Raw genomic sequence first — 25,595 nt, 5'->3', positions numbered from 1 at the left:
CTCCTCATCTCCGTCTTAAATGGTAGACCTCTTATTCTTAAACCCTGTCCCCTTGTTCTGGTCTCTCCCACAAGAGGAAACCTCCTCCCGGTATCCACCCTATCAAATTCCCTCAGGATCGTCTATGTTTCAGTCAGATCACCGCTCATTCTTCTAACCTCCAAAGGATATAGGCCCAACCCGTCCAGGCTTTTTTCCTAAAATGAGGTTGTTCAGCTCTCCGCGTAAAGCTGATTGAACCGAGCGACCCCAGGGGAACTGCTGTGTGGAATAAAGGCCCTGTAGACGCTGCGGTGAGAAGTGGCCTTCCTCCGAGGTGGCTTTGCTTCCTTGGTTGGCCTACGTGAGGTGAGCAAATCCCCTCAAGGGATGGACGGGGGAGGGTTCACCTCTCTTGAGCTGCCAAGTTCCGGGACTGTGCCAGCTCCGTTTCCAGCGTGTGTGTTTGACGTTGCCTTCAGTAGGGCCCTGCCTTACCCAGGCAGTGTCGGATTTTGATGATGACGTCCTCGGTTTTCCCAACTTCCCGAAGGAGCTGACTCCCGCTCAATCCCACGAGCACCAGTGATTCTCCCCCCACCCCTCTCAAGGCATCCTGCTCAAGTGGCGCTTCCTGGGGTGAGCTCGAGCGTTGAGCAGAGACCTTGGCGTTAGACCCTGTTACCCCGGGTCAGCTGGATTTTGAAACATTCGGGAGCAGACGCTTGAGAAATTCCTTTCTTCCAAATTCAGCTTGTAATTGTTGAGAGTAAACATGTTTGTGATTGAAACCCAGGGCTACATTACTTAAAGCCCAGGTTTGAAGGTTTTTGATCAGACCCCTCGGCAAGGTCACAACCCATTGGAGGACAAGGCTGTACAGACCAGACTGGACCCCCTTGTGTCCGTATTCCACACCCCTCCGAGCTCTCTGCACTCCTCCCAGCTCCACCCTCTTGCACGTCCACTGATTTCCATCGCTCCATCATTGGTGGCCATGTCTTCAGCTGCCTGGGCCCTAAGCTCTGGGGCCCCCCCCTCTACACCCTTCTGCCCCCCCCCACCCACCCCCCACCTTTTGGTCACCTGTCGCTAATATCTCCTCATGTGGCTCGGGGTCCAGCTTGGAGCTGCTTCACGCTCCTGCGCAGTGCATCGGGTCACCTTAGTAACGCTTAAAGGCGCCATTTAAATGCAAGTTGTTGGTTGGTCTCGGGCAGGTTGCCTGGGCACCGCTGCGGGCGGCGTTGTGGAGGAGGGAGGCAACGCCTCGTCGTGGGCACGGTGAGCCAGCCGAGGGAGTTCCCCTGGCCCACCTGGCGCGCGCCTGAGGCTCCCTCAGGGCGCTGGGGTCTGCCCCTTTCGAACGAAGGGTTGACCCTTCCGCTGAGGCGCCGGAGAACCGCCGGCAACTGCAAATCTGCCCCCCTCAGGAGGCGCCGAGAGGGGGCAGGCAGCAGATAGCGGGAGGAGAAGAGAATCCAGTGACAGATGCTGTCGGCACTCGGGTTCTGGATTGCTATGCTTGATCTAAATGTGTGCCAGTGGAAATATTGCATAGCTTAAATATTTCTTGTGATGAGGAATCTAGATTGGCGGACTCTGCCATTTTTACTAAGACACTTTGAACAAGTAAAACCTGTAAGATCACACTTTTTTTGGCTTTGCTTTTTCGGTCGATTGAGAACATAACGTAAGGAGCAGGGGGAGGACGTTTTGCCCCTCCAGGCCGCTCCACCATTCAGTAAGATCTTCCGCTTTCTCGCTCTATCTCTTGATGCCCTCAAATCTCTCGATCTCTCTTTGGAATATACTCAGCGACTGAAGCTTCCACGCCTCTCTGGGATAGAGAATTCCCAAGATTCGCGATCCTCGGAGTGAAGAAATTCCTCCTCACCTCAGTCCAAAATGGCCGACCCTTTATCCGGAGGCCACGTGACCCTGTGTTGTAGACTCTCCAGCCGCGCTGGGGGGTGGGGGGTGGAGAGCAGCCTCTTGGCATCGGCCCTGTTAAGCCCCCTCAGAATTTTATGGATTTATTGAACTATATTTTAGAGCATATATTGAATATTAGGACTTTGGGTAAGGAACTGTGAAGTTTCTGAAGCTAGGTTAGCTCTGTGCTAATTAGATGGCATTCTGGTCAGTTTAATATTGAAACGCTGAAGAGGTATGGCACTATAGTTTATGCCTGATCATTCCGACTGTTAGGTTTTTCCTGTACTTCATCTTCTCCTTCAGGACTGGATAAATTTCTCGGCTTGCTTTTTATTCATTCATGGGATGTGGGGGTCGCTGGCTAGGCCAGCATTTGTTGCCCATCCCTAATTGGCCCCCTTGAGAAGGTGGTGGGTGAGCTGCCACCTTTATTCGCTGCAGTCCCTTTGGTGTAGGTACACCCACCGTGCTGTTAGGGAGGGAGTTCCAGGATTTTGACCCAGCGGCAGTGAAGGAACGGCCGATATATTTCCAAGTCAGGGTGGTGAGTGGCTCGGAGGAGAACTTCCAGCTGGTGGTGTTCCCATCTATCTGCTGCCCTTGTCCCTCTAGATGGTGCAGATTTGGATGGTGGTGTCTAAGGAGCCTTGTGAATTCCTGCAGTGCATTTGGTAGATGGTACACACACTGCCACTGTGTGTTGGCAGTGGAGAGAAACAAGCGGGGCTGCTTTGTCCTGGATGGTGTTGAGCTTCTTGAGTGTTGTGGGAGCTGCACTCATCCAGGCAAGTGGAGAGTGTTCCATTACACTCCTGACTTGTGCCTTGTAGATGGTGGACAGGCTTTGGGGAGTCAGGAGGTGAGTTATTCTCCATAGGATTCTGGCCTCTGACCTGTTTGTGTGTGTGTGTAGCTGAATGTAAATGAAGCATTTAGATAAATACTCGAAAAGGGCATAGTCACAATGAGCCAAATGGCTCCTCCGCTGGTTCATTCTATGATCTGTTTTCCTTTTCTGGCAATATTGCATGCTGCTTATGTAGACCCCCCCCCCCCCCAGTATTATGCTCGAGTGGGGGGCTCTTTATGTGGTAACCCAGATGATGAGGCCTCAGTTTGTCAGGGAGGGTGGCTTCAGACTGAAACCCCAGCCCTATTCTTGCCCACGCGCCTCTCACTGAGAATCCCAGGATAGAAATCAAAAGCGGGAAACTTGCCAAAGTCGTCTCCTCCCACCAGCATGTCCATTCCTATCCCAAGCATTCGTAATGTCTGGTCGGACTTAGATGCTCATTGACAACCTGCCACGATGTTATACAAAAAACGGTGTGGTTAAACTCTCTGGAAAAGAGAAGGCTGATGGGGTGTCCTGAGAGAGGTCTTTAAAATTCTGAAAGGGTTTCGATAGTGTAAACATAGAGAAGATGTTTCCACTTGTGGGGGTCGGGGTTAGGGGGGGGGGCATCCGTATGGGGGATTCAGGAGAAACTTCTTTACCCAGAGAGTGGGGAGAAGGTGGAACTCGCTCGCACAGGGAGTGGTCGAGGTGAACAGCAGAGATGCATTTAAGAGGGAAGCTGGATAAACAGACGAGGGAGAAAGGAACAGAAGGATATGTTGATGGGGTGAGGCACACAAGAGAAAACCTTTTGTTCTTCCGTCTCTGCAGCGGATGGTGAACTGGAGTTTGGTCAGCAGCCAATGCGAGTCCATCGTAAGGCCTGCCCTAACGGTCAGCAGCTTTGCTGTCCCAGCTCTGAGCTGCTGCGTGTGCATTTGACTAAGCAGAGGTTTCAGCCACCTCGCCCGGACACTCTGGCACTCCTTCCCAAACTTTGTCCACCGTGCCAAGCACCGAGCACAGCTGACGTTTCTTTGTTGACACAGTTCTGCTTTCCATTTTCCCTTCGCTCTCCAACACGGGGTGTAACGCTTACAGAGATCAGGTATCAGAGCGCACACTGAGGATTGAGCAGCGCTGCTTTACAAATAGGGCTTGTCGCTTTTAAACTTGTGTTTTCGCAAAATAGCCGCCCTTCGAGGTGAAGGGTGTCCATCTAGGGCAATGGGGGAGCTCTTCCATGGGCTTCCTCGAGCAGCACAGACAGGTGAAAAGCTTTACTTCAACTCCAGTCTTGGGAGTATTCCCCACTGTGGGAATGTTCTCGCCCTTGGTCATCCTGGTTCTGTGGCTAGCCCTCTTCCTCCTCTTGAACTGGAAGGCTGCTGGCGGCTTGGCGCAGAGGGGGTGGGGTGGGCTGCCAGCTGCTTAGTGCTGCTATCTTTCGGAGACATTAAACTGAGGGCCTATCTGCCCTCGGAAGTAGAGCGAGCCGTTTCCGCGCCCCCCCCCCCCGCCAACCCCGTGTCCCGGGGCCCAATATTTATCTTTTGGGGAACATCACTTTTTTAAAACAAAGTGATGCGGGTCATTATCACATTGCTGTTTGTGGGAGCTTGCTGTGTGCAAATTGGCTGCTGCGTTTCCCACATTACAACAGTGACCACACTTAAGTGCTCCATTTGGATGTGGGACATCCTGGGGCCATGAAAAGCGCTAAACAAATGTAAGTCTTAATTGTCGTGCCTCTGGACCGTACAGTGTTTAAATCTCTGTTCTTGTTAATTTACGTGGCGCTGATTTACAACAAGTTTGCTGTTCTAGTTTAGTCTAGCCAAACCTAGAACCCACACTGTTAGGAGCATTGAAGTATGCGGAGTTAAGTACGTATCTCCATAGGCTATTGGTAGTACGTTACACCTTGTTTTGCTTGGCAGAGGGAGTTTCATTGGGGTTTTGATGAAATAACTAAAATTGAATAAATCATTAGTCATGTAGCTCAAGTGTGCCGGCACTGTAACTTAGCAGCAGTTCAACATTAACTGAAATATCCTTGTCCCGACTAAACAGCTTAGGCCTTTAGTCATTAGTGTTTAGAAGAATGAGGGGTGATCTTATTGAAACGTACAAAATTCTGAAGGGGCTTGACAGGGTAGATGTTCAGATGATGTTTCCACTAGTGGGGGAATCTCGAACTAGGGGACGTAGTTACGGAATAAGGGGGGGGCACTCGTTTAAAACCGAGGTGCGAAGGAATTTCCTCTCTGAGGGTAGCGAATGTCTGGAATTCTCTGCCCCAGAGAGTTGTGGAGGCTTAGATCACAAAGTATTTAAGGGGTGGTAGATAGATTTTTGAAATATCGGGGGAGTTGAGGGCTATGAGGAGCTGGCACGAAAGAGGATTTGAGGCATGGGGCAGATTGGCCATGAGCTTATTGAATGGCGGGGCAGGCTCGAAGGGCTGAATGGCCTACTCCTATTTCTTGTGTTCTTATGTCCCTTTCCTTGATTGTGCCCATCCTGTTCAATCTCCCCGCTCCGCATCGCCTCTGCAGCTCCATCCCGGATCATCTTTTTTTCATTTATTCTTTCACGGGGTGTGGGTGTTGGTAGCAAGACTGGCATTTGCTGCCCATCCCTAATTGCCCCTTGAACCGAATGGCTTGCTCAGCAGTTAAGAGCCCACCACTGGGTAAGGACGGCGGATTTCCTTTCTTAAAGGGGCATTAATGAACCAGGTGGGTTTTTACAACAATCGATGATAGTTGTCATGGCCACCATTTCTGAGACTAGCTCTCAATTCCAGATTTATTAATTCAACTTAAATCTCACCAGCTGCCGTGGTGGGATTCGAACCCATGTCCCCAGAGCATTAGCCTGGGTCTCTGGATTACAATGTCCAGTGACATTACGCCACCTCTGCTATGCTTCCTTCCCACTTCTCTGTGCCATTGGTGGCAGAGCTTCCCTTCCCCTCCTCTCTGCTCTCATCTCTCTGCTCTCGAGTTGGCCCACCTCCCCTCCTCTCCTCTCTCCCCCCCCCCCCCCCCACTCCCAAAGCACCCTTAAAACCCACTTCCTCAACGTTACCTCATCCACCCTTTCCTAACCTCTGCCTCTCCTCTGGGGCCATTCCACCTTGGTTGTGACCCCCCCACCTCCGAACTGTCCTGCTTGTAGCTGCTCCTGCCAGGAGATCTGCCATGGTATGTCACACTTGATCCCCTTGCCATCCTCTCGCATTCCACTGTAGCTCATCTCAAACAGCTCTGTGACGTCTGTCATCCCAACTGTGCCTAGATCGACCCCCCACTTTCTGCTGCCCTTCGCTTTACCCTACAGAGGAGCTTTCTGTGGCTTTTCAGCCCTGATCAAAAGGCCAGAATACTGACATTTACTTATCTGGATGTCACTTTTTTGAGTTCCTTTTGCTCTTGTAACCTCAAACGCCCCCTCTTCTGTCTTATCTGTATGTGGAAATTTCAGCATTCATTGGTCAGACTATAAATGGAACACTGTGTACAGTTTTTGTCTCCTTATTTAAGAAAGGAAATAAATGCTTTAGAAGCAGTTCACAGAAGGTTCACTTGACTAATTCCTGTGATGGGGGAAAATGTCAAGAAATGTTGGCAGGTTGGACCTGTATCCATTGGAGTTTAGAAGAATGAGAGGTGATCTTATTGAAACATATAAGATCCTGAGGGGACTTGACAAGGTGGATGCTGAAATGATGTTCTCCCGTTGGTAGAGACTAGAACTAGGGGACACAGTTTAAAAATAAGGGGTCTCCCGTTTTAGACGGAGATGAGGTGGAGTTTTTTCTGAGGGTGATGAACCTTTGGAATTCCCTTCCCCAGAGAGCGATGGAGGCTGGGTCATTGAATATTTTTAAGGCAGAGGTCGACAGATTCTTGACTAACAAGGGAGTCAAAGAATACTGGAGGTAGGCGGGAGTGCGGAGTTGAGGCCACAGTCAGATCAGCCACGATCTTATTGAATGGCAGAGCTGGCTCGAGGGGCTGAATGGCCTACTCCTCTTAAGTTGTAGGTGTGTATGCCTTAGCATCCACATTTCAAAGGCCTCCATTTCCTTTCACAGATCTTTTATATTGATCAGATTTCTGAGGCACTCAGGGAAGTGGCTAGAATGGCATTTTAAGAGTTTTTTTCTTGTTCCAAGCTTGAGGTTTCTTGTTAACACATCCTTCATCCTCACAAAATTACTTTGCGCTATCTCCATCTTCCTCCTGACTTTGGCATCGTATCTGCCATCTTCTGTTCTCATTTGTCCTAAATAGGCAACTTGTTCCAGTGTGACACCATCCACTTTGATCTTCAGTCTAGTTTCTTCTAACGTTGTTCCTTCTGTCCACCATTGTTTTTAACCTCCCGGTGTTTCATACTCGACCCATGTTCTAAACTTCTGGATTTTACGTGACCTACGATATTTTGGAGGGCCTCGTCTGATTTGCTGTGTTCTCAGCATACTGCGAGTTGATGTTCATGCCTACAGATTTCACCCCTGCAAGTACACCTGACTCCCTGAATGCTTGTTCTATAGATTGAATGATTTTGGTGATAGTACATGCCCTTGTCGTACTCCTCACTTGAATCATATCTCATTGTGCATCTTCTAGCCTGGCACTTGCTATTTCTGGTCCTCAATTAAGACTGTAAGAAAGTAGAGCAGGAGAAGGCCATTCTGCCCCTCGAGCCTGCTCCGCCATTCAATAAGACCATGACTGATCCAGCTGTGGCTTTAACTCCACTTTCCTGCCTGCCCCCCCATAACCCTTGACTCCCTTGCCAATCAAAAATCTGTCCAACTCAACCAGTGACCCAGCCTCCACTGCTCTCTGGAGTAGAGAATTCCATAAAGCAATGGCTCTCCGAGAAGAAATTCCTCCTCATTTCTGTCTTAACTGGGGGAGACCCCTTATTTTGAAACTGTACCCCTTAGTTTGAGATGGTGCCCTTTGAACCCTGGGGGCCTCTGATTTGATACCAGTTCGGGTGTGTTAAATGGAGCCTGTCTTCAGCCTGCATGACCCCACATGAAGATTGTGATGATTCCTACTGCACTTGGGCTTGTAGAGCAGAAAGCTCTGGCAGTGTTTGTGTATGCTGCTTGCTGTAGGGGTACACCGCTTGCTGTTATATTGGTCTTGCTGAGTGCGGGAGTGAATATTGATACAACGATTTGCATTAATGTAGCCCCTTTAATACAGTGCACTGTCCCAAGGCACTTCATGGAGCAGCTATTTAACCCCGGTGAGATACTGGGGACAGATGATCAAAAGCTTGGTCAATGGTGTTGGTTTGATGGGGAGAGGCAGTGAGATTTAGTGAGGGAATTTCAGGGCTTTAGGGTGTCTTTTTTAAAATGTATTCCTGGGATGTGGGCATCGCTGGCCAGGCCAGAATTTGTTGCCCTTCCTTAATTGCCCCTTTGAACTAAATGGCTTGCTGGGGCCATTTCGGAGGGCAGTTAAGAGCCAACCACATTGCTGTGTGCCTGGAGTCAGGTCTTTGGCAGGAGAAACGGGAATACAGAGTATTTCTCAAATGGTGAGAGGCTGTGCAGTGTTGAGCTTCAAAGGGACTTGAGTGTCTTTGTTCGCGAGTCACTGAACGCTAACATGCAGGTACAGCAAGTGGTTCAGAAGGCAAATGCATATGTTGGCGGGGGAGGCGGTGGTATAGTGGTATTGTCACTGGGCTAGCATTCCAGAGAAGCAGGGTATTGCCCTGGGGACCCGTGTTTAAAGTCCACCAGGGCAGATGGTGAAATTTGAATTTGATTTAAAAAAAAATCTGGAATTAAAAGTCTGATGGTCATGAAACCATTGCAAATTTTTGTTTTTTAAAAAAAAAATCCATCTATTTCACTAATGTCCTTCATTAGCGTCCTTACCTGGCTGACATGTGGCTCCAGACCCACAGCAAACTGGTTGACTCTTAAATGCCCTCTGAACAAGGGCAATTAAGGATGGGCAACAAATGCTGGCCTAGCCAGCGAAACCCACATCCCATGAACGAACAAAAAAAAAAGAGGAGGACTTGAATACAGGAGCAAGGTTGTCATACTGGAGCTGTACAGGGCCTTGGTGAGACTACACCTGGAGTATTGTGTGCAGCTTTGGTCTCCTTACCTAAGGAAAGGTATGCTTGCCATAGAGGGAGAGTGCAACGAAGGTTCACCAAGCTAATTCCCGGGACGGAGGGATTGTCCTAGGAGGAAAGATTAAATAGGCTGGGCCTTTTATTCTGAGTTTAGAAGAATGAGAAGCGATCTCATTCAAACATACAAAATTCTCACAGGGCCTGACAGGGTAGCTGCAGGAAGGATGTTCCCCTGCGGCTGGGGAACCAGGGGTCACGGTCTCAGAATGAGGGGTCAGCCATTGAGGACTGAGGTGAGGAGGAACTTCTTCACTCAGAGGGTGGTGAATCTCTGGAATTCTCTGTCCCAGAGGGGCTGCGGAGGCTCAGACATTGAGTATGTTCAAGACCGAGATCGATTGATTTCTACATATTTAAAAACATCAAAGGATAAGGGGTAGTGCAGGAGAATGGTGTTACACTCAATGAGGCGTGATCTCATTGAATGGTGGAGCAGATTCGAGGGGCTGAATGGTCTACTCCTATTTCTTATGTCCTTATGAAGTTGACGGAGGGGATAGGAGGAGCTTAACTTGCACCTAATTACCCCATGGCGTTTTGAGGGTCAGCATCGAGAGTCATGGCGCAGTTAGATCCAGGGGAAAGCTCCCTCTACGCTGCCTCGCCCCTCTAGCTGTCAGGTTTCATCCCTCAGCGCTTGCGCCCATCCCCTTTAAAGTTTAAACATCCTCCTTTTTGAAAGGAATTCTAATTGCAGGTGTTTTCTGTTCTATGTCTGGCCGCCTCTACATTTGTTCTTCTCTTTTTCCCTTGCAGGTTTGTACCTTGTAAATACTGTTATTTGTATATACTGTAAATGATGACATCGGTGGGCACTAATCGAGCCCGGGGTAACTGGGATCAGACACAGACACAGAACCAGACACAGCAGAAACAACGGCCACAGGTAATCATTTTTACAGTGGGCAGGGTAAACTATTAATCCCCCATGCCAGAGTGCGTCCTTCAGGTAGTTGCTTTCTAGGTCCACTTTCCCCGCTGAGCGCCAGTAACTTAAGGAGCTGGGGTGTGCTTCGGTCGGCCACTGTGCGTCCCTCATGTGTTGGCCTGGACCACCGTTACTACTTAGTTACAGGAGGAGTCTCGTAGAATGTGTCCCCCATCTCCTGTGCTCCAGAAGCTTTTCAGTTCCTCCCTGCTGCTGACTTTTAAAATGACCATTGATTTTGAGCCTCGCCTTCCCTCCCACTCCCCTGACCCCGGGACCCAGAGTCTCCTCTCGAGGGCCCTGATGTCCTTCCAGGAGAGTGGCAGCCCAGAATTGTATGCGGTACTCCAGCTGAGGCTGGCCCAGCGCTGTGTAAATGGGCTTGGCCGGTATTTCTTGCTTTGGTTTTCAGTTCCACTGTTTACAACGTCATTCGCATTCTTGACACCACACCTCATTCTCCCCCTCCCCCTCCCCCCCCGCCACTCACAATTTACCCTGTCCCCTTTAAAGAATTGTGAGCTAGCCCATTGCACGGCTGTGTGTGTGTGTGTGTGTGTGTGTGTGTGTGTGTACTGCTTCAGCCTCTTGGTAATGCGTTTCCCATTGAGACTGTAGCAAAACAGCAGGAGCTCTATTTCTCTAGGTACGGTGTGGGGGATTTGATTTGTATGGGTGAAGTGTTTCGTTTACATACCTGATTCCGATGAGGATATGGGAGCAAGTGAAAAGAGCCGTTCCAGTGCTGTTATTTAAGCATGTTTTTTTTTTAATTCTTTCATGGGATGTGGGTGTCGCTGGCAAGGCCAGCATTTGTTTTCCACCCCTAATTACCCCTTGAACTGAGAGGCCTCGCTCGGCCATTTCAGGGGGCAGTTAAGAGTCAGCCACATGGCTGTGGGGGTCTGGGGTCACGTGTAGGCCAGACCGGGTAAGGACGGCAGATTTCCTTTCCTAAAGGGGCATTAGTGACCCAGATGGGTTTTTATGACAATCGATGATGCTTGTCATGATCAGCCTTTTATTCCAGATTTAATGAATTAAATTTAAATTCCACAGGTGCTGTGGTGGGATTTGACCCTATGTTCCCAGAACATTAGCCTGGACCTCTGCATCACTAGTCCACTGACATTACACTAAACAATGGCATGGTGGTGGTGATGCCAACACAACATGGAAAAACGCACACAGTGATCCACTTCACTGCTGTGTTATGGGTATAATTGTACAATAGTTTGAACTCATTTCCTAAAATTGTTCTCCACCGTCACAACCACGCCAGGATCCTACCGCTCTTTTTATTTTGTCCATGGGCTGTGGGCATCGTTGGCTAGGTCAGCATTTATTGGCCACCCCTAATTGCCCCTTGAGAAGGTGGTGGTGAGCCACCACTCTGAACCGCTGCAGTCCGCGTGGTGTAGGTGCACTCGCCGTGCTGTTAGGGAGGGAGTTCTAGGATTTTGACCCGGCTCAATTCAATCCTGCTAGATGGAATACACGTTTAGAATGAAACTGGAGTCAGGGTGTAACAGGCTGGGACAAAAACAGAAAAATGCTGGGGAAAAATCTCAACGGGCCTGTGGAGAGAGAGAAAGAAACAGAGTTAACACTTTGAGTCCAATCTGACTCCCGTTCAGAACAGACTGGGGCTCTTTTCTCGAGAATTGGGAAGGCTCGGGGCAGCTTGATAGAGGCCTTTAAAATTATGCAAGATTTTCAATAGGATAGACATAGAGCAAATGTTTGTATTGTTGGGGGTCGGGGTTGGGGGGAGGGGGTGTGTGTGTGTGTGTGTGTGTGTAGGCTGGGAGGGGGCGTGGAGGAGGCCAGAGCTAGGGGGCCATCTATGTAAGACAGTAATAAATCCAATCAGAAATTCAGGAGAAATGTCTTTACCCAGAGAGTGGGGGGGGGAATGTGGGACTCGTCCCCACGGGGAGTGGGGGGGGAATGTGGGACTCGTCCCCACGGGGAGTGGGGGGGGAATGTGGGACTCGTCCCCACGGGGAGTGGGGGGGGAATGTGGGACTCGTCCCCACGGGGAGTGGGGGGGGAATGTGGGACTCGTCCCCACGGGGAGTGGGGGGGGAATGTGGGACTCGTCCCCACGGGGAGTGGGTGGGGGAATGTGGGGCTCGCTCCCGTGGGGAGTGGGTGGGGGAATGTGGGGCTCGCCCCCGTGGGGAGTGGGTGGGGGAATGTGGGGCTCGCCCCCGTGGGGAGTGGGTGGGGGAATGTGGGGCTCGCCCCCGTGGGGAGTGGGTGGGGGAATGTGGGGCTCGCCCCCGTGGGGAGTGGGAGGGGGAATGTGGGGCTCGCCTGGGTGGGGGAGTGTGGGGCTCGCCCCCGTGGGGAGTGGGTGGGGGAATGTGGGGCTCGCCCCCGTGGGGAGTGGGTGGGGGGATGTGGGGCTCGCCCCCGTGGGGAGTGGGTGGGGGGATGTGGGGCTCGCCCCCGTGGGGAGTGGGTGGGGGGATGTGGGGCTCGCCCCCGTGGGGAGTGGGTGGGGGGATGTGGGGCTCGCCCCCGTGGGGAGTGGGTGGGGGGATGTGGGGCTCGCCCCCGTGGGGAGTGGGTGGGGGAATGTGAGGCTCGCCCCCGTGGGGAGTGGTCGGGACAAATATCAGAGAGGCATTGAAGGGCTGGGAGGGGGGAAGCTGGATAAACACATGAGGGAGAAAGAAATAGAAGGATATGTTGATGGGGGGGTGAAAGGCAGCAGAGGTGGGAGGAGGGAGGGAGGCCTGTGTGGAGCAGAAACCTGTTTATTTTCACGCTGTTGTTTCTGTCCTTCGGTGATTAATTTTCCTCAGTTTCCCACCCCCACCGTGAACACTTTTCGAAGGCGCTCATGAAGCAGTGGGTGAATAAATTTGGCCATTTTATGTCTGGCTCCTGTCTGTCACTAAGGGCTTTCTTCTTGTTGTTTCTCTTTTTCTTTTACCCCTTTCTGGAGGCTACAGCAGAGCAAATACGAATTGCGCAGATGATTTCAGACCACAATGACGCTGACTTTGAAGAAAAAGTAAAGCAGGTCAGTACTGCGGACAAATAAAGCTGGTGGGAGGTCACCCTCCGCTTCCTCTTTCTCTCCCCCTCCCCAAGTAGTGTAGAAAATGCATCGAGAGGGTGTTGCCATTTGAGGGTGCTGTGTGGATTGACATGGGCTAGACCTCCCTTACACGTTGAGCATCAGGATGGTGGTTTTATTTTTTAAATGGGTTTCTGGAGTTTCGGGGATTTCCTTCATGATGTTGTGTTGCAGTGTGTGAAAAGGCTGTGGTTTTATGGTGACGGAACCCCCTTTTTAAAACCGCATTGAGGGGGTGTGGAGGAAATTTACTAAAACAGTGCCAGAGATTGACTGGGGGGGTGGTGTTGGGGTGTTTTCCAGTTACGTGGAGAGACTGGAGAAGCTGGGGCTATTCTGTTTGGAGTGGGGGTTAGGTTATGGGGCAATTTGATAGAGGTGATCAAAGCCATGAGGGATTTTTGATAGAATAAATAGGGAGGAAACTGTTTCCACTGGCAAGAGGGTGGGTAACCAGAGGGACGCAGGTTGTGTTTATGTAAATTATACATAAATTCCAGCTATGAAATTATTTTTTGTATGGAGTTTGTACGATGTGAAATATGCGGCTTCAATGGGAACTTTGTAAAGGCGGTTAGATAAATACTTGAGGGGGGAAACTTTGCAGAGCTAAGGGGGAGTGAGTGGAATTAATTAAAATTGGAGAGCTCTTTCAGAGAGCCAGCACAGGCGCGATGGGCCGAATGGCCTCCTGTGCTGGAAGGATCATATGATTGCAAGAATTTTGCTAAATGTGGGTCTTGATTCTGCGACTGTCTGTTTCTCTGTGAAAACTGATTTGAAACCGTTGTGTCCTAAGAGTAGATTCACTCGGGGAGCAGCACTTGTTTACTGAGGCCCGGGGAACATCACCTTGTGTCCTTTTGTATGTCGCGCTCTCCCATTGGGAGTGCAGCTGTCTGGCTGATACGTGGGAGTGCAATGATGTGTAGAGGTTATCCCTGGGACTTCTAACTCTGTGTGGCCTGGAGAGGATCACCCGGTGCCTCGTACTGAAGCCGCCTCCTCTTGCACCTCCCCGTCCCCAATGGGCTCTCCGCTCACCAGCGCTCGGGCAAGATGGAAATTATAATGCGAGTTAACTGAACCAGCCTCCTGTGTCCCCGCAGCTGATTGACATTACGGGCAAGAACCAGGATGAATGCATGATTGCTCTGCACGATTGCAACGGTGATGTCAACAGGGCCATCAATGTACTCCTGGAAGGAAACCCAGATACGGTACTGCTTTTACATACAACCTCTGAGGGGTCATTGGAGATGGGGAAATGGCTGGGAGCCTGCATTACCTGAGACATTGCTGCGTTTGCGTGTGTGTATGTGTGTGTGTCTTTCTCTTCATTGAATCCGCCTGCTCTGTTCCCTTTGATTCTTGCGCTGACACAGTCTGCCTGCTCCTGGGCTGCTGGGGGCCGCAGGGCGAGCTGCTCCGGTTGATTGTGTTACTTTTTCCTTGCGCCACCTCTTTGCGACAGTGCACCCTCCACCCCACCCCCAGCAATGCCCCTGTGTGGGACCAAAGCGCCAACATTACGGGCCAGTGGACTGAATGCTGAACCTCACTGTAACTTCAATTCCAGATGGTAACTTCCCTGTGGGCACAAGGAACTAGGTTCCATGGGGATGCACCCCCCACCCCCACCCCACAGCCTCCCCACCAAATTTTTTTGTTGGCCTATCCTGAAGCCATAATTCATGCTGGGTGAATCACACATCAGCAGCTCTCTAGTACCAGCCCATGGTAGCCTGTGCACTGAGCGTTTGCAAGCTCTTTGGCAAAACCTTTTATTAATCTAATTGACCCAGTGTGGAGTTTTACCACTCTTTTTCCCCCCCCCCCACTGCCTCCTGTCCTGAGAGCATTCGAGTGAGATTGCCCACTAAGTGCTGCACTGGGAACGGCTTTTGAGTTCCGAGCTCTCGCCTGCTCAGACCTGAATCACGACCGCGGGTCACAGAAGGTGGGGGGTTGGGGGGTTGCCCTTGTGGCCTCCAGCCCTGGCCTGGATTTCGATACTGTTCCTAGATCTGAAGGGCCGGAATCAAGGGGAAAGCGCCCACCCTGGCAAGCTCTGCACCTCACAGCCAAGGTTCATTGAAAAGAGCTTGAATCTTGCTGGAGAGAGAGACACGTTGCTGAAGCTTTTTGCCTTGCACTCGTTAGGGCAAATATAAGAGTGGCAAATTCCAAGCTATCGCAGTTTATACTGGAAAAAAAGGTTTGGTTGGCAAGTTGACTTTGATTGACCAAGTCATTGCCACGGAGGGGCTATTATAAGCTCCCGGACAGTTTAGAAAATGCACAAGGCTTGAGCATATTCCTTTTGTTTGCAGACAGCGGGTCCTCGCGTATGAATGTAATAGCTGCGCCAACAATCGATTTAAGATGGCCAGTTGAGCTCGTAGCTTGGCTCATTTGCGGGAAGCGACATGCAGTCACACAAGCCTCTCGTTCCCCATTGCTTTGCCCGTCGCAACACCTCGGCCATTCGGAGCGTGTGAATGAGGGCACGTTCACCTGTGTGTTTGCCGACAGCGGGGCCCCACCTTGTGATTGGACTTGGTCAGCCTGTTTTTTTTCTCTCTCTGTGTGCGCGCAGGACTCTTGGGAAATGGTCGGGAAGAAGAAGAGTTTGGCGGGACCGAAGGAGACCAGCCTGGTGGAGGGAAATGAGGAGAGCAAAGAAATGCGCGACAGAGACCGGGAATTCAGCCGAAGGCGCGTGGGCGGAGGCAGGAGAGGAAGGGGAGCAAGCCGGGGCAGGGAGTGTAAGTGTGCCGGCCGAGGCTGCCTCCTGAGGCATTCTCAATTTTACATAGAGCTTTACAGTGTGGAGACGCTCCGTTCAATCCATCCAATCTGTGCTGGTATTAATGCTTCACCTGAGCGCACCCCCACCCTCCCCTCCCCCCCCCCCCCCCCCACCACCCCCGCACCCCGCCTCAACCAACTTCATCTCCACATATCCTTTTACTCCTTTCTCTACCATGTGTTTATCCAGCTTCCCCCTTAAATGCATCTCTGCTATTCACCTCGACCACTCCCTGTGGGAGCGAGTTCCGCATTCTCCCCGCTCTCTGGGTAAAGGAGTTTCTCCTGAATTCCCCGTTGGATTTATTAGCGACTGTCGTCTGTGTCGAGCCTACTTTTGGATTCTCCGTGTCTACCTTTTCAAACTCCTCCGCGCTTTTGAAGACCTCTACTGCGTCAGAGAGAAAAGAGCCACTTACGGCTGTGCATTCAGCTGCCAAGTTTCAGTTTAGCACTCCTCCATCACGCTAAGTGCTACGTTGTCAGAGGTAATACTAGACCCTTTCGTCCGGTCAAATTAAATTCCAGATCTATCCTTAAAGTCATAATCTCCGAACGTCTCAAAGTGCTTCACAGCCAGTTAAGCACTTCAAAAGTGTAAGGCAGACAGAGTCACCTAGGGGAACGTAATAAATTTAATTAGGAGTAGGCCATTCAGCCCCTCTAGCATGTTCCCCAAACAGTAAGATCATGGCTGATCTGATTGTGACCTTGACTTGGCCTGCCTGTTTCCCCCCCACCACCCCCCCCAAAATAATCCTTGACCCCCTTGTAGATCAAAAATCTGTCTCAAGTCAGTCAGCCTTGAATATATTCAATGACCCACCTCCTCCAATGTTCTCTGGGGAAGAGAATTCCACAGACCCCCTGAGAGAAGAAATTCCTCCTCGTCTCTGCCTTAAATGGGAGACCCCTTGGTTTTAAACTGTGCCCCCCCTCGATCTAGATTCTCCCACGGGGGGAAAGGTCCTCCCAGCATCCACCCTGCCAAGCCCCCTCAGGATCTTATATGTTTCAATAAGATCGTCTCGACTCCAATGGGTATAAGCCCAACCTGTTCAATCTTTCCTCATAAGACAAACCCCAGGAATCAGCTTGGGTGAACCTTCTCTGAACTGCTTCCAATGCAAGTAAATCCCTTAAGTAAGGTGACCCAAACTGTGTGCTGTAGTCCAAGTGCGATCTCACCAATGGCCTGGACACTGTAGCAAGACTTTTATGCTCCATTCCCCTTGCAATAAAGTCTTCAATAATAAACAGGGTGCTACTTTATTTATCCTGACTGTGTTAGCTTACAGCTGAGGATAATGTAACGCTTCACTTGGTTTTTTTCTGCTTCACAGTTCGGGGCCAAGAGAATGGACTGGATGGAGCAAAGAGCAGTGGAACCTTTGGCAGGGCCTCTGAGAGGGGCAGGCGAGGCCGTGGCAGAGGCAGAGGTAAGCAACTTTTGGGGTGCAGCTCACGACAGCCCCCTCCCAAAGCCTGCGAGCCTCGCCACCTACAAGGGCAGCAAGCCCGTGGAGGCAACACCACCTCCACCACGTCTGCCACTTGGTGAGGAGGCTGGAGGAGGTTACAGAGATAGGGAGGGGGTGTAGGGGCTGGAGGAGGTTACAGAGATAGGGAGGGGGTGTAGGGGCTGGAGGAGGTTACAGAGATAGGGAGGGGTGTAGGGGCTGGAGGAGGTTATAGAGATAGGGAGGGGTATAGGGGCTGGAGGAGGTTACAGAGATAGTGAGGGGTGGAGTGGCTGGAGGAGGTTGGAGATAGGGAGGGGTGTAGGGGCTGGAGGAGGTTACAGAGATAGGGAAGGGTGTAGGGGCTGGAGGAGGTTACAGAGATAGGGAGGGTGTAGGGGCTGGAGGAGGTTACAGAGATAGGGAGGGGTGTAGGGGGGCTGGAGGAGGTTACAGAGATAGGAGTGTAGGGGCTGGGGAGGTTACAGAGACAGGGAGGAGTGTAGGGGCTGGAGGAGGTTACAGAGATAGGGAGGGGTGTAGGAGGGCTGGAGGGGGTTACAGAGATAGGGAGGGGTGTAGGGGCTGGAGAAGGTTACAGAGATAGGGAGGGGTATAGGGGCTGGAGGAGGTTACAGAGATAGGGAAGGGTGTAGGGGCTGGAGAAGGTTACAGAGATAGGGTGGGGTGTAGGAGCTGGAGGAGGTTACAGAGATAGGGAGGGGTGTAGGAGCTGGAGGAGGTTACAGTGATAGGGAGGGGTGTAGTGGCTAGAGGAGGTTACAGAGATAGGAAGGGGGGTGGGGGCTGGAGGAGGTTACAGAGATAGGTAGGGGTGGAGGGGATTACAGAGATAGGGAGGGGTGTACGGGCTGGAGGAGGTTACAGAGATAGGGAGGGGTGTAGGGGCTGGAGGAGGTTACAGAGATAGGGAGGGGTGTAGGGACTGGAGGAGGTTACAGAGATAGGGAGGGGTGTAGGGGCTGGAGGATGTTACAGAGATAGGGAGGAATGTAGGGGGTGCTGGAGGAGGTTACAGAGATAGGGAGGGGTGTAGGGGCTGGAGGAGGTTACAGAGATAGGGAGGGGTGTAGGGGCTGGAGGATGTTACAGAGACAGGGAGGGGTGTAGGGGCTGGAGGATGTTACAGAGATAGGGAGGGGTGTAGGGGGTGCTGGAGGAGGTTACAGAGATAGGGAGGAGTGTAGGGGCTGGAGGAGGTTACAGAGATAGGGAGGGGTGTAGGGGCTGGAGGAGGTTACAGAGATAGGGAGGGGTATAGGGGCTGGAGGAGATTACAGGGATAGGGAGGGGTGTAGGGGCTGGAGGAGGTTATAGAGATAGGGAGGGGTAAAGGGGCTGGAGGAGGTTAGAGATAGGGAGGGGTTTTGGGGCTGGAGAAGGTTACAGAGATAGGGCTGTAGGGGCTGGAGGAGGTTACAGAGATAGGGAGGGGTGTAGGAGCTGGAGGAGGTTACAGAGATAGGGAGGGGTGTAGTGGCTGGAGGAGGTTACAGAGATAGGAAGGGGGTGGGGGCTGGAGGAGGTTACAGAGATAGGTAGGGGTGGAGGAGGTTACAGAGATAGGGAGGGGTGTAGGGGCTGGAGGAGGTTACAGAGATAGGGAGGGGTGTAGGGGCTGGAGGAGGTTACAGAGATAGGGAGGGTGTAGGTGCTGGGGGAGGTTACAGAGATAGGGAGGGGTGTAGGGGCTGGAGGAGGTTACAGAGATAGGGAGGGGTGTAGGGGCTGGAGGACGTTACAGAGATAGGGAGCGGTGTAGGGGCTGGAGGAGGTTACAGAGATAGGGAGGGGTATAGGGGCTGGAGGAGATTACAGGGATAGGGAGGGGTGTAGGGGCTGGAGGAGGTTATAGAGATAGGGAGGGGTGTAGGGGCTGGAGAAGGTTACAGAGATAGGGCTGTAGGGGCTGGAGGAGGTTACAGAGATAGGGAGGGGTGTAGGAGCTGGAGGAGGTTACAGAGATAGGGAGGGGTGTAGTGGCTGGAGGAGGTTACAGAGATAGGAAGGGGGTGGGGGCTGGAGGAGGTTACAGAGATAGGTAGGGGTGTAGGGGCTGGAGGACGTTACAGAGATAGGGAGGGGTGTAGGAGCTGGAGGAGGTTACAGAGATAGGGCTGTAGGGGCTGGAGGAGGTTACAGAGATAGGAAGGGGGTGTAGGGGCTGGAGGAGGTTACAGAGATAGGAAGGGGTGTAGGGGGGGCTGGAGGAGGTTACAGAGATAGGGAGGGGTGAAGGAACTGGAGGAGATTACAGAGATAGGGAGGGGTGTAGGGACTGGAGGAGGTTACAGAGATAGGGAGGGGTGTAGGGGCTGGAGGAGGTTACAGAGATAGGGAGGGGTGTAGGGGGGGCTGGAGGAGGTTACAGAGATAGGGAGGGGTGAAGGAACTGGAGGAGATTACAGAGATAGGGAGGGGTGTAGGGACTGGAGGAGGTTACAGAGATAGGGAGGGGTGTAGGGGCTGGAGGTTGTTACAGAGATAGGGCGGGGTGTAGGGGGGGCTGGAGGAGGTTACAGAGATAGGGAGGAGTGTAGGGGCTGGAGGAGGTTACAGAGATAGGGAGGGGTATAGGGGCTGGAGGAGGTTACAGGGATAGGGAGGGGTGTAGGGGGGGCTGGAGGAGGTTACAGAGATAGGGAGGGGTGTCGGGGGGGCTGGAGGAGGTTACAGAGATAGGGAAGGGTGTAGGGGGTGCTGGAGGAGGTTACAGAGATAGGGAGGGGTGTAGGGGGTGCTGGAGGAGGTTACAGAGATAGGGAGGGGTATAGGGGCTGGAGGAGGTTAGAGATAGGGAGGGGTGTAGGGGCTGGAGGAGGTTACAGAGATAGGGAGGGCTGTAGGGGCTGGAGGAGGTTACATAGATAGGGAGGGGTGTCGGGGCTGGAGGAGGTTACGGGGATAATGTGTGGAGGCTCATGAGCTGTGTGAACTTGTACTCTGTAAAGGATCTCACAAGGAAGATCAATGTGACTAAACAGTGTGTCTTGTATGTTCCTGTTGATGCTTTCCTTTCCGCTGAAACCTTTTCTGGTTTTGTTTTGTTTCTTGCTGTCAGGCTTGGGACGGAGAGGAGGGAGGTTTTCTGCTCAAGGGATGGGGTGAGTTGCCTTTTTTTGAATCAAACATTCATTTAATTACCTCTGGCTGCAATAGCTGTTTGAGAGACTTGTTGATCGTTTTCAGTGGTTTTGCTGCTGTGTTCTGTCCTGGGCTGTTTTAAATAAATTCAACAAACTTAAACGGACACCGGTAGGGGAAAGACTTGCTGTAAAGCCAATGGTGATGCAGGTCTGAAATAATGTGCCTGGAGGGTTACGGAGATGCTGACTCCAGGGGAGTTGGAGAAACCCAGACTGGGGAAAAGTCAGAGGGGCAGCGAAAACAGTGACACCCCTCCTGATGGTCCAGTCAGAGTTGGCTAGTTGAGTTGAGGGCTCCCAAAGTGTTTTTCCTTGCAAGTACCGAGGGCAAGAAGGGGAACATGTTCCCTCTGTTAAAGATGCCCTGAAAACAAGGAGGCAGCTCTTACTTAGCCGAGTAAATTGACCTTGCATTTCTGTAGCCCCTTTCATGACATGGGGACACCCCAAAGCACTTTACAGCCACTGAAGTATATTTGAAGTGTAGTCACTGTCATAATGTAGAAAACTTGGCAATGACTGTGGTTTGTGTTTATATTATTACCTGTAACTTAATAAAACACCAAGGCCTCAAAGAAATTTGGCCCTGAGCCACATAGGGACAGGTTGACCAAAAGCTTGGTCAAAGGGGTCAGCTTTAAGAAGCATCTTAAAGGAGGAGAGAGAGGTGGAGAGGTTTAGGGAGGGAAATCCAGAGCTCAGGGCCCCCCCAGGCAGCTGAAGGTACGGCCACCAATGGTGGAGCGATGGGAATCGGGGGACGCGCAAGAGGCCGGAATTGGAGGAGCGCAGAGATCTCGGAGGTTTGTAGGGGCTGGAGGAGGTTACAGAGATAGGGAGGGGTGTAGGGGCTGGAGGAGGTTACAGAGATAGGGAGGGGTGTAGGGGCTGGAGGAGGTTACAGACATAGGGAAGGATGTAGAGGCTGGAGGAGGTTACAGAGATAGGGAGGGCTGTAGGGGCTGGAGGAGGTTACAGAGATAGGGAGGAGTGTAGGGGCTGGAGGAGGTTACAGAGATAGGGAGGAGTGTAGGGGCTGGAGGAGGTTACAGAGACAGGGAGGGGTGTAGGGGCTGGAGGAGGTTACAGAGATAGGGAGGGGTGTAGGGGCTGGAGGAGGTTACAGAGATAGGGAGGAGTGTAGGAGCTGGAGGAGGTTACAGAGATAGGGAGGGGTGTAGGGGCTGGAGGAAGTTACAGAGATAGGGAGGGTGTAGGGGCTGGAGGAAGTTACAGAGATAGGGAGGGGTGTAGGGGCTGGAGGAGGTTAGAGATAGGGGTGGAACAAGGCCACAGAGGGATTGGAAAATGAGGATGAGAATCTGAAAATTGAGCTGCTTAATGAGGAACCTGAGGCCTGAGACAGAGTTCACTGTTTAAAAATAAGGGGCGAGGTGAAATTTTTTCACTGAGGGTCATGAGTCTTTGGAACACTCTTCCTGAAAAGGTGATGAAAACAGAGCCTTTGAACATTTTTAAGGCAGAGGTGGATAGATTCTTGGTAAACAAGGGGGTGATAGGTTATCGGGGATAGGCGGGATGCAGATTTCAGGTTACTATCAGATCAGCCATGATCTTATTAAATGGTGGAGCAGGCTTGAGGGGCTGAGTGGCCTACTCCTGCTCCTTGTTCATCTGTTCATATGTGATGGGTGAACAAGACTTGGCGCGTGTGATAGGACAGTTTGTGCACAGCAAAGTACCACAAACATCTATGTGGTAATGACCAGATAGATTTGCTTGTTGAGTGCGTTTGACCGTTCCCACGCTGGACTTGGTTAGCTTGGGTTTGTGACGCTACACTCCAGAGCCTCGCTAGCAGGCTGCAACTTGCCTCAAGGCCCACTGCTAACTCGGAAGGACTGAAAAGTCTTGTTGGGGTTTAAATGTTTCAGATTTCAGCGTCCCAAAGGATTTGCAGCTTTGTCTTACCCTGGTGGCTGGCGTTCTTTTGCTAATATATTGCCCACCTCTGTTGTTGGTGGTGTGTGATATGAAAATACGGTGGGTTTTTGATGTCCGTGCACTGGTGCAAAGCATATGGCTGTTACTCTGGGACGCAGTGTTGTTAATTATATAACCCCTCTTGTGGTGTGTTTTCATACTTTCTGCTGCTTGGTCAGAAGTGTTTGAAGTGTTCAGATTCTTGGTGCTTGAGAGACGCTGTCACTTGCTGCCTGTGATAAGACATGAAGTACAGACGCCTCCCCTCAGACGAGGAAGGACTTGCAGATCACGGTTTGAGTGACTCCCTGGCCCGAGCAAAGTGTGTTTTCCCCCTTTCCCCTTCTCCTTGAGGGCAGCGGCCAACCTGAGGGGCAGTCGGTCACACAAGGGCCCTTGCACAGCTCGCAGCTCGGGTCCCAGCTCGCGTGCGAGTCAGGACGGGGAGTGAGTTGAAGCCCTCTTAGCTGGAGGAAGTGACTTGCTCCATCTCTGATCCAGAGGGAACTTGCCCCCTGCAGGAGGTCAGGGAGCAGCTCATTGCTGCAAGGTCTGTCAGATGTTACTTGCCTTAATGGCATTTGACCTCCATCATCATCCTGTCTGTCGCGCTCTCAGGATGTGGTCGACACTAGCAGTGCTGCAGTTGCTGCTGGTGAGAAGACAAAGCTATTGTTTGTACCACTGGCCTTCTGAGCCAGGTCAGGGGATATTAACAGCAGATGTAGGGTTGCGTGGCTCACTCTCTGATCACCGTCTCTCTCGCCATCTGCAAATGACCACGCTGGGTGCTCGGTCTCACAGTTAGTCACAACTAGACATTTGGACGCTCAAAACCTCTGGCTTTGGGTCGTCTGTTTGGCTGGTCCGATCCCGGTGGCACCGTTGGAAGGTGGCGCAAGCGCACAGGACACAGATCGAAGAGAATCGGGAAAAGAACCAGAGGGGGAGATGAGAATTTTAAACGCAGCGAGTGGCTGTGATCTGGAAGGCGCTGCCTGAAAGGGCGGTGGAAGCAGATTCAATAGGAACTTTCAAAAGGGGGGGACATCTGATAAATACTCGAAGGGGAAAAATTTGCAGGGCGATTGGGGAAAGAGCGGGGGGGAGAGTGGGACTGATTGGATAGATCTTCCAAAGGGAGCATAAGTAGGAGGAGCAGGAGTAGGCAATTTGGCTCTTCACACCTGCTCCACCATTCAGTAAGATCATGGCTGATCTGACAGTGGTCTCAACTCCAACTTCCAGTCCCCCATAACCTTTAATCCCCTTGTCAATCAAAACCCTGCCTGACTCGGCCTTGAATATATTCAATGACCCAGCCTTCACTGCTCGCTGGGGAAGAGAATTCCACAGACCAGCGACACTTGAGAGAAGAAATTCCCACTTAAAGGGCGACCCCTTATTTTTGAACCGTGTCCCCTAGTTCTAGATTGCCCCGTGAGGGGAAACATCCTCTCAGCATTCACCCCGTCAAGTCCCCGCCCCCCTGAATCTTAAATGTTTCAATAAGATCACCTCTCATCCCTCTTTAACTCCATTGAGTATAGGCCCAACCTCCAATGGGGTAGAGAATTGACATAGAGCTGACATGGGCAGAGTGGGCTGAATGGCCTCCTGCACTATATAGTTGTGTATGGGGATGGTATCATCCAGTAACGGAATGGTAAAAATCTGATGTGCGTGGATGTGGAGCCATGTTCTAACCGGCTTTGGGTTTAATTGGTGATTTCATCCTTTCCCCACACATTGTCGTTCAACTAATCAGCCAGCACTGGGCTATGAGAGTCAACGTTATCAGTTCATTGGAGATCGAAGGTACGATCAAGGAAGATGCAAGATAAGGCAGGGATAATTGTTGGCTTCGGGATGGTGAAATGCACAGAAGCATGGCACGTGGAGTGCTGTGCAGCCAAGTGTGAAGTGGTACACATCAGGAGGACTAATATAGAAAAGCAAGTCTACCAAGGGGGAGACGGTGGCGTGGTGATATCACTGGACTAGTAATCCAAGGCTATTGGTGACATTTAAATTTTTTTTTAAGTTAAAACCCATCTGGGTCACTGATGTCCTTTTAGGGAAGGAAATCTGCTGTCCTTACCCGGTCTGGCCTACATGTGACTCCAGACCCACAGCCACGTGGTTGACTTCTAACTAGCCTCTGAAATGGCCGAGCGAGGCCACTCAGTTCAAGAGCAACTAGGATGGGCAGCAAATGCTGGCCTTGCCCAGTGACGCCTACAGCCCGTGAACCAATTTTTTTAAAAAAAGAGGCATGATTTTGGAAAAATGTGGGTGAACAGAGACACTTTGGCATCCATTTGCGTAAACAGAGCGAGTTAATAAGGTGCTTGTTTAAAAACAAGCAGGCTTTAGTTTGTAAAAGGCGGGAGGTTTTAAGAAACGCCTTAAAAGGAGGAAATGTGCAGGGATTTTAGGGAGGGAATTCCAGACACTGAGGGCCCCAGGCAGCTGAAGGCCAGGCCGCCAGTGGTGGAGCGATTGTGATTGGGAATGGACCAGGACCGGAACTGAAGGATTGTGGAGATGTTGGAGGGTTGTGGGTTTGCGGGGATAGGGGCTGGGCGAGGCCACACAGGGATTTGAAAACAAAGGATGAGAATTGTAAAATCAAGATATTGCTTGACTGGGAGCTGATGTAGGTCAGTGAGCGCAGTGTGTGTTTGTGTGTGTGTGTGTGTGTGTGTGTGTGTGTGTGTGTGTGTGTGTGTGTGTGTGTGTGTGGGCGGGGGGGTGACGCAGGGCGTGGGACTTGTATTCCCTCCTGAGAGCCCCAGCCAAGCAAGGAAACACTAGTTAGGCTGTCGTATTTCATTGGAAACTCTTCTCAACTGCCCCGTTGGAATTACTTGTGGCGTTTTGGGGCGGGGGCGTGGGGTGTGAAATTCCTGAGTTTGTATTAGGGGTTTCCCTTCCTATTGCAGGACGTTTAATCCGGCTGATTACACGGACCCCGCCAGCACAGACGAGTACTATGGAAACCCCAATCCGACATGGAACAGCACCGGCAGCTTCGAACCGGACGACGGGACGAGTAAGCAGCTTGCTCTTGTCGACGCGTGCGGCCAGAGTTCGGGGTCTAGCAGGGTGGACGTTTTGCCAGCGGAGGATGTCCGGTCATGTTTCGGAAGCCGCCGCTGGCTGCTTGCGCATCTGCCGTGCAGCGAGATGTTTAAATTGGGTGGGGGGGGGGTGGGGGGTAGGATTGCGTAGTCGACCTGAGTGCCAGTGT

The 25,595-nt window shown here is 51.6% G+C and overlaps 1 protein-coding gene across 9 annotated transcripts in view; it reads left to right on the top strand.

Moving 5' to 3' along the window:
• The window catches only part of ubap2l (ubiquitin associated protein 2-like), a 117,435-nt gene that overhangs the window by 37,734 nt on the left and 54,106 nt on the right, over positions 1-25,595 (top strand). For 8 of the 9 annotated variants that reach the window (XM_041181595.1, XM_041181594.1, XM_041181590.1 and 5 more), the window contains exons 2-8: positions 9,698-9,827; positions 12,826-12,903; positions 14,070-14,180; positions 15,560-15,728; positions 17,115-17,210; positions 20,314-20,356; positions 25,288-25,397. In XM_041181595.1, coding sequence (XP_041037529.1) covers positions 9,738-9,827; positions 12,826-12,903; positions 14,070-14,180; positions 15,560-15,728; positions 17,115-17,210; positions 20,314-20,356; positions 25,288-25,397 — 697 coding nt within the window. In that variant the 5' untranslated portion in view covers positions 9,698-9,737. Of the gene's footprint in view, positions 1-9,693; positions 9,828-12,825; positions 12,904-14,069; positions 14,181-15,559; positions 15,729-17,114; positions 17,211-20,313; positions 20,357-25,287; positions 25,398-25,595 lie in introns of those variants that run through there. The other variant, XM_041181593.1, reaches the window with a different exon arrangement.

The sequence above is a fragment of the Carcharodon carcharias genome (assembly GCF_017639515.1).
Source record: "Carcharodon carcharias isolate sCarCar2 chromosome 36 unlocalized genomic scaffold, sCarCar2.pri SUPER_36_unloc_1, whole genome shotgun sequence".
Lineage (NCBI taxonomy): Eukaryota > Metazoa > Chordata > Chondrichthyes > Lamniformes > Lamnidae > Carcharodon > Carcharodon carcharias.
This window is presented reverse-complemented; position numbering and strand designations above follow the sequence as displayed.